Source organism: Amblyomma americanum, chromosome 8 (genome assembly GCF_052857255.1).
Source record: "Amblyomma americanum isolate KBUSLIRL-KWMA chromosome 8, ASM5285725v1, whole genome shotgun sequence".
NCBI classification, from domain to species: domain Eukaryota; kingdom Metazoa; phylum Arthropoda; class Arachnida; order Ixodida; family Ixodidae; genus Amblyomma; species Amblyomma americanum.
Window position 1 is genome coordinate 69945743 of NC_135504.1, and position 8523 is coordinate 69954265.

Below are 8523 nucleotides of genomic sequence, written 5' to 3' on the forward strand. Positions count from 1 at the left end.
TGGACGGCCGGGTCGCGAGCGCTGCACGAGCCAGGATGAAGGAGGAAGCGAGGATGAAGAAGAAAATGTCCTCGAAATGTGTGAGGTTAACAACAACAACAATATAAGTATATATAATAGACTCCGAGTTTGAATTTATGTCTATGCAGGTGTGGGTTGACACCGACAAACCTATGTGACGCATGCGGGGAAGTTGAATCTGGGGACCATTTTCTCCTCTACTGTCCAAAGTTTGCACTTCAGAGAAAGATTTATCTGTAGGTACCTTTAAAGCTCCAGGTTAGGGCTCCCGTTATCTCTGCCAGCGTTATTATATATATCGTTCGGTGCGAGCGCCAAAGGATATGCATTGGGTTCAATTTGTAGGATTATCTATGATTACATAATTGCAACGGTTGTTGTTATCCCTCATAAAATGGCACATGTAATTGCAACTGGAAGGTTGATTTGCTAACATTCTTCGAGATCTTCTTTTTTCATCAAAATGCTGTTCATTATTTTGCTTTAAATATTCTTATGTCGTTTTTAGTTGATACATTTTTCAAAATTTACGCTTGGAGCTGATATTTTTTCGTAATCTCCTATGGAAATTTCCTTGTTTATGCCACTACGTCTTGGCTAATCCATGTTTTAACAGGAAGAAGATGAGTATAATGGACGCATACCGACAAGGGGGATTAGCCGTTGAACCTTCTGTTTTGTTTTCTCTTATTTTATATTCAGTTCTATTCATTCCAACTTATTTCCTTGATAAGCCCAGTAGCCTCAACATGCCTCATAATTCTTGGGCCATCCTATAGTGTGGGCATGTGTTATCGGATGCCTGGAGGGCAAAAAAAAAAGTGGTAGGGCTTTAACGTAGTCAAACCGAGTGGACGTGCGGAAGCAGGTTCGTTCTTCAATTGCAGGGGACGCTCAAGCTCCGCCTTAAGCTTTAGTGGGTGAATGCCCATACGTGCAGAATTATTCATTCTCTACATAACATTCATAGATGGCGGCGAGTTCTCACACCACTACCAGCGCAATGGCGCGGCGGTGCGTCGGGATCACAGTAATATCTTGCCATTCGCGAGCGCCAAATACTGTGGAGGCCCATTAACATTATTAAATCAAATGGTACTCCATCTTCATTATCAATGGACAGATACCGTATTCCACGGGGGTGAAGTGGAAATTGTTTCTTTATCGTCCTTTGGAGTACGTCCCAAAAGTAAACCCCTTCCCAACAATGCAGAAAAACATGGTCTATCGTTTCTGATTGCTTGCAGATAAGGCAGTTAGGATGCCATGGAACAAATCAGCCCTTATCCTGTAAAAACATTTTGACTGATAACGTTCCAGTGTGCAACTTGAAAAAGAAAGTTTTAACCCCTGGCTCGACGTGCATTCTTGGTTCTGCATTCTGTGCATCGGTTTGTTGAGAGGGTCAGAGCTGATGGCGATGTTTCTGAGTGGTTGTCAAGGGTGGAGCCTTTGATGGCCCTAAAGAATTTTAATGTGACGAAGAAAGACATTGGCAGGCTGACTGTATCAATAGCTTGTGTTCATCATGTCCTGTAATTTTGTTCCAGTCGCTCTTGTGCAATGCCAAAGCCAGGCAATAAAGAAAAAAAAATGCAGGGGCGCAGCGGTTAAGAGATGCTCCACTTCACTGGCAGGTGGCTGTTACTATCACAACCACCGGCAGGGATTGTGCAACCCATGTTGTTGTTCCCGAGCAACCTCTCGCGACCAATAATCAATTTAATTGCCACCTGGCAGGGCAAGATGAGATTGCGCAACAAGGTTGCGTGACTTATGTGGCGCGATACCCTCCTCCCATTGTCTACAGCTGGCTAGGCGCTTCTCCGAACTTACCCGACCTTCGTCCTCGGGTAAGTTCGGGAGAAGTCGGGTTAGTTCGGAGCATAAGACAAGATGAAAAGATTCTTGCTCGGGTTTCTATACGTCTGAAGTGGTGCTTTTGCACTAAAAGTAAACAAGAACTGATGTCCAAATAAAATTTATAGGCTACACAGGTAAACAAAAAACAGGAGGCACAGAAGAACACAAAGCAATCTCAAGGTCAGGCTTAAGGAAAATAGGAGGAAAGCAGACGGCAAAAAACGTGTTGAAGATGATGATGAGATAGCTAGAGATATGAAGGTGAAGGTGCCTGCAACCTTTTGCCTTACTGGAAAGGTGTGCCCTATGGCTTTGCCTCGGGCTAATAATAATAATAATAATAATAATAATAATAATAATAATAATAATAATAATAATAATAATAATAATAATAATAATAATAATAATAATAATAATAATAATAATAATAATAGGTTTTGGGGGAAAGGAAATGGCGCAGTATATGTCTCATATATCGTTGGACACCGGAGCCGCGCAGTAAGGGAGGGGATAAAGGAGGGAGTGAAAGAAGAAAGGAAGAGAGGGGTGCTATAGTGGAGGGCTCCGGAATAATTTCGACCACCTGGGGATCTTTAACGTGCACTGACATCGCACAGCACACAGGCGCCTTAGCGTTTTTCCTCCATAAAAACGCAGCCGCCAGGGTCGGGTTCGAGCGCGGGAACTCCGGATCAGTAGCCGAGCGCCCTAACCACTGAGCCACCGCGGCGGGGCGTTGCCTTGGGCTCCCAAAATCAGTTTAAAACGCTGTGGTTTATCTGAAGGCCCGTATAAAATTGTTTTTTGAGGAAAGGAAATGACGCATTAATTGTCTCACATCTTACCTTCGCGCACAGGCTCAATCTGTTTCAGATCCCCCCTCCCCCAGTCCTGGCATTGGCGTACCGAATTAATCGACTGTTGATTGCGGCACCTCTAGTCACCATATACCGAGGCGTTTTGAATTCATATGTCGTTAAACTCCTGTGACTTCTCAGTTGCGGTCACATGCAAGTTATGACAGATGTCAGACGACGTTGCGCTGTGCCTTTTATTCAGTTTCTAACATTGCCGAGGATCACGAGTAAACAAGAATATGCCTAGCTGTAGAGGAATGCAGTAAAATGCCGGAGTTTCTGGTGCGGCCATCAAACAGAAATTCTTCTAATTGTAAGTGGAATATGGAATGTATACGAGAGGTTACAGGCGGAGGAAGGCGGCATGAAAAAAGCTTCTTCACAGCCAATTCCCAAATAACTGGAACGATTATAAGTTCATTCAAGTAAACTTTAAACGCGCACTTTCACGCGCGAAAGAGAAATGGGACGCCAAAAATTTCGATTATCTTTCAAAGTCGGCAAACCGGTGCGCCATGTTCGGCTTTCTACGCTCTAGTAAACAGCCCAGGACACATCATAATTTACAGTCATTAGTTTCGTCGCCAAAAGAAGCCATCGAGACGGTTGAATCAATTGCTGTGAGTCTGCAAAAGCGGTTCTCGTCTCTACAACCTTTGCGACCAATGTTGTTTGCGCCAGTGGCGCCAAATAGTTATGATCCAAGTTAATCTATCAAAACTTTCACAAGTTGTGCAGAGATTGCCAGCTGTTGCTCCCAGTCCTGAGCGCTCCCAAACGACTCCAGGGTCAACGCCTTTGGCGCTCAGCCACCGACCAGGGAGGAAACACGCTCCAGTCTCCGGGGTGGTCCCGTCACGATCCTTCGGTCGTCGGGCTGAATAGAGCGCGGTGAACCCAGCCGCCGCGGCGGCTCAGTGGTTACGGCGCTCAGGTACTGACCCGAAAGACGTGGGTTCGATCCCTGCCGCGGTGGTCGAATTTCGATGGAAACGAAATGCTAGAGGCCAGCGTGCTGTGCGATGTCAGTGCACGTTAAAGAACCCAAGGTGGTGGAAATTTCTGGAGCCCTTCACTACGGCGTCTCTCATAGCCTGAGTTGCTTTGGGATGCTAAACCCCCATAAACCATAAACCAAGAGCCCAGTGAACCAACTGCGTTATGTGTTTGCCTCTCCCATGTATTAATGCTCTGCTGTTGCAATATCTTTCTCTGTACTGTGGCCTCTCTCTAGTGTTACTTTGCATTGGTTGCGTTGTTTGGCAGATCACATTGTATGTGTTGTTTTTAGTGATCAGATTTCCGCTGTATCTTAGCTTTGCTACATATATCTTGCTTTGTTTGTGAACTCCGACCAATCATCTGGCTTGCGACCAGCCAAAGCTGGGCACCAAAGGACCACCCCTCTTTGTCACTTGGATGGCGGTTCCCGGGTGAGGTTGCCACGCTTAGTCGAGGGAATCTCCGGAAAGAATGGAACCGCTACCCCCACATGCTCTAAGGGGCACTAGTGAAGTTGGAGGCTAGCTTGAGACAGGGATTCGAACCGACGACATATGCACCTTTATTTCTATGCCTTCCGAGACTTCCGTATCAAAATCGTGACGCAACCGTTTGTCATGCAGTGATCCGGGAGGTGTCATACATGAACTCGTAGAAAATAGCTTTAATGCATGCATCAACGTTGCGCGTAAACAATGCACCCGGTGACATTAATGCTTTCGCATTCCCACATGTAAGCAGTCTTACGTGTCTGTGTCGAATTTTTAACCCGAATAGAACAAAGAATTTTACATTTGTGCGTTCTCCACTGCATCGTCCCGTCCCGGGTTTTGTTTGCCCGCCATGGTGCATCAAAAAGCCGAGCACGCCTCGCATTGCAGTGTGGAGAGCCTCTGATAAAAGCGTGCTTCGGCACAGCGGGGAAATGCACCAGTTTAAAGCAACAGCCGCATACAGATCAGTCAAGAGATGACAAAGATGCAAAGCCAGCTTTATTGATTAACATCTGTAAACCCTACGTGCAGCAGAAAGAGTCTCCAGAGATAAGTGTAGCTCTCTCGAAAAATGCCGAACGGACGAGTATACACAACGCTTGAAGCAAGAATCCGAAACTGCAGGCAGCTCCAAAATCCTACATCCATGAAAAACTCCAGGGGTGCCCCATCTACACAGTCGGAATCTGCGCTGTAATCCAGGATTCCGGGAAACCGGGTGAAAAAACCCGCCCTACCAGAGCAAGCCGCCTTACTAAACCATGAAAAAAGTGTGAGCACAAAACGAACAAAATCTTTCCAGATCAACAAACAGCACATTGTATATGGTAGGACACGCACTTTTTTGTATCCCAGGGAAATATGGAAAACAGCGGCAGCATCGGACAGAACGTGAACTAAAAGTACGAGCCCAGATCCAAAAGCGAGCGATTGGCAAGAAAAATGCGAGCCATTTATCCACCATCGCCTGCATGCTGGGAGCGAAAGAATCACTGCCTCGACGACAGACGACGGCAGCCGAGAGATCGGAGATAGGTCGGGGTGCGGCGTCCTGCAGCGCTTGACCCTTTGCGGCCCGATCGCCGCAAGAAGCCGGTGTCTCTGACTGATCACTCCGGAGATCGTAATCGAAGTCGTGCCAGTAGAGCACGTGTGCTGGGCTTCGCGCTTGACTTCGCCGGTTCCCATCTCAGTCCAGAAGCCGAGCCAGCTGAACGCGGCCCCGGACCACTGACCGCTATGGACGGGCAGCGGTTTTCGGCTTGGTCTGGGGTTCGACTCAAGGTCGTCGAGCAGAGCACGAACTGATGGGCAACGCAGGGCAGGATGACGTAGCCGCGAGGGTAACGAGCCTGAGGGTCCCACGGGGTGGGGGAGAGTTTGTGAGGGTTCGACTCCCAGGTATCTACATGTTCGAGTTTTCACCAGAAGCAATGAGATGCCAGGGCGATATAATTTTGTTATATAGCTTCCTCATTTTGTTTTCAGGATCTGCGTTTCTCTTAAAGTTCTTTTTTTTTGCAATGCAGGATTCAAGTGGGGTCCTCCTCGGATGGCCAGTTGCATCTCACTCCGCACTGCAGTCTCCTCTCTCAGCACCTCCTTCCCCCCGCATGTGCAAATGAAAAGGGTGAACTCCAGCCGGTAATAATGTGGAGGAGGAGTCGCTATATAGCTCACAGGGGTCGGCTTTCCCCCCGACTCTAATTAGATAAGCTTGTGCGGCTCTCTCTTCAGCGTGACCCAAGCAAGAATCCAAGGTCGGCAAAAGGTGAAATGAAATACCTTTCGCTGACACCCCCCCCCCCCCCCCCGCCCCCCTCTTTCCTTACCACGTCTCTCCCCTTTCCGTCAGTTTCTCTGATGATGTGACAGCAGAGCTCAGGCGGGGGCCTGGTTTGGGCTTGGTTCGGGTATAAAAGCAGCAGGTCCGCAGTCCGAAAACACACTCGTCTCCTCATCGGACCATTGCAGCAAGCCTCCTTCGTCTTCGCTCAGCGGCACCGCCTTCGAGACCCAGCATCACCATGCACGCTCTTGTGAGTTCTCGATTCTCGTACCGTCTAAGCATTTGAAGTATTTAGTGTAGGTGCTGAGAGCATGTCATTTGCCACCGATAGCTTGAATGTTGAGACTCGGCTTTTAAAGGGTGCCCTGTGCAAGAGCAAGGAATCGGACGTTATTTAACATTCTAATAGGCCCTTGCTGGCTTCAAGCAGTTTTCTGTGCGAACTTTGTTCCACATGCTTCCTTTCGGAATTACCCGAGCATTTGATAATTTCCCGTAATATTTAACGTTTCACAAATTTACAGGCCAGACACCACAATGTGAACTGTGACAACTTCCCCGAGGCTCCGAATGATAAAACTTAAGTAATTTAGGACAAAGGATGTCGGCACCGAAACTGGATGACAGTGCCCCCTTGAATCCATTCCCAGGGCTGTTTCTAAATTACCCCAGATGTTTAAACACTAGCAGTATATTTTTTAAGCACGACTACAACCTTTGCAGAAGATACGCAGACCATGTTGGGTATGACCAGGACTGCCTCTGGAATGAAGGTCTAGCGAGCTAGATACATTTAGAGGATAAATGGCTACAAATGAGAAGGCAGATTTGCCTGAAGTCTTCCAATAGGCTTGAAGTACCGTGAGCGCCATCACAAAAACGCAACCACCATAAGCAGAGTAGATATCATGCTTATGGCAACACTGGCACAAAGCTTAATGTTTTGGGTTCGCTTTACTGAAGGCAGGTGTGCACAGGGGTGCTTGTCTTTTTTCCTATTACGCTTTGCACAAGTTGTTTCGTTCAGAGTTTGCACACGAGGTTCTCTTGGTGGTTCTTTAGCCCTGAGACCTCGTCATTGTAATAGCAGGCTAAGCATAGCACAGATGCTGCAGTGTCACTCAGTTGAGGACTGTACAAGGCTTTCGTCTTTCCGCATGGGCAATACCTTGGCGCACCCAATAAACTGAAATCTCCGTCCACATTGTGGCGCATCGCAGACCCTCGCCCTCACCTGCTCCCTTCTGGTGGCCGGAGCCCACTGCGCCGCCGTGGTCACCTACGGCGTCCCGGCCGCCGTGGTCCACACCCCAGTGGTGCACCAGACGGTGGTGCGCAGGCCCTCGGTGACCCAGCACCACGAGGTGCTGCACGTGCCCCACCACGAGTTCGGCTACTCCGTCGAGCACAGCAAGGTGGTCCAGCCAAAGACCAGCGTCGTCCACCACCACCCTCTCACCGGGTGAGCATCGCGTTTCCTCAGAGGCAGTGCTTTGTTAGCTACGTATAAAGTACTCTTCTTTAATATTGGGTGTTGCCTGAAACCAAATGGTACGGGCGTTTTGTGTCGTTGGCACAATACTTAAGTTATTGCTAACGCGAGAGGGTATTAGGCAGCGTAACACAATTTAACAATGTTGACAAGCATTACGCCGTTTGTCTGCGAGGTGTCGTACCTGCGTGTGCACCCAGCGTAGCGCAATGCAGTGCAATCATAAGAAAACATACTACCTCCGCCGTATTGAGGTCACATATCTTTAACTGCATGAAATCTCTCTCTCATAAGATGCCCGATTTATAAATGAGTGTGACGGGGGCGATCAAAGTTTTATGAAGTCCCTCTAAACAAACCTATTCAACCAGTCATAAGATTTGAATGAAAACCTATAAAGCCTCCTGGCATGAAGCAATTAAAACACCTGGTAAGTTGGCGGTATCTTGGTGACTCCACTGACACCCGAGATCTCGTGCTCTGTGTCCAAAAATGATGCATAAAATATTTTTTTTTCTTTTTCTCCGCCACTTGAAACCGCACAGCCTGCCATACCAGCAGACCGACGTGCTGCACCCAGCCGTGGTGACCGGATCCCGCAGCTCGGTGCACCAGGCCCGCCCCGGATACTTCCTCCACCGCACCAAGACCGTCGTCGTCTAGACATCGGAGTCCGTCACTGAAGCAACCCCCCTTGGAAACAAGCACACTCTTTGTAATTAACTATGAAAATAAACTAGAGAGGCATTGCTTAATACCACATCCCTGCGCATCCTTTGGTCTCCCGAACATACATCGATAAAATGTTCCGAAACATTTCACTATTCCTCTTGTTTCGCGCTCTGTGCTCCTGCACCACTGAGCAGGACCAGAATGTTCCAGCCAGCTCGCCTGACGTTTTCTTCACCAAAGTTGGCTTCTTACGATCAGCGCTAAACAGCTCAGCACTGTACTGGCAGCGTGGGTACTTTGTGCGAGGCATTGTGACATAGCCTCGACATCATC

At 48.0% G+C, this 8523-nt stretch overlaps 1 protein-coding gene across 1 annotated transcript; it reads left to right on the plus strand.

The window, feature by feature from the left end:
- The first annotated feature begins 6264 nt into the window (after nucleotides 1-6264).
- On the plus strand, nucleotides 6265-8181 carry LOC144102476 (uncharacterized). The gene is made up of 3 exons (XM_077635740.1): nucleotides 6265-6276; nucleotides 7247-7488; nucleotides 8064-8181. Exons 1-3 carry the CDS (start codon nucleotides 6265-6267, stop codon nucleotides 8179-8181), a joined length of 372 nt encoding a protein of 123 aa, XP_077491866.1.
- The last annotated feature ends 342 nt before the right edge of the window (nucleotides 8182-8523 follow it).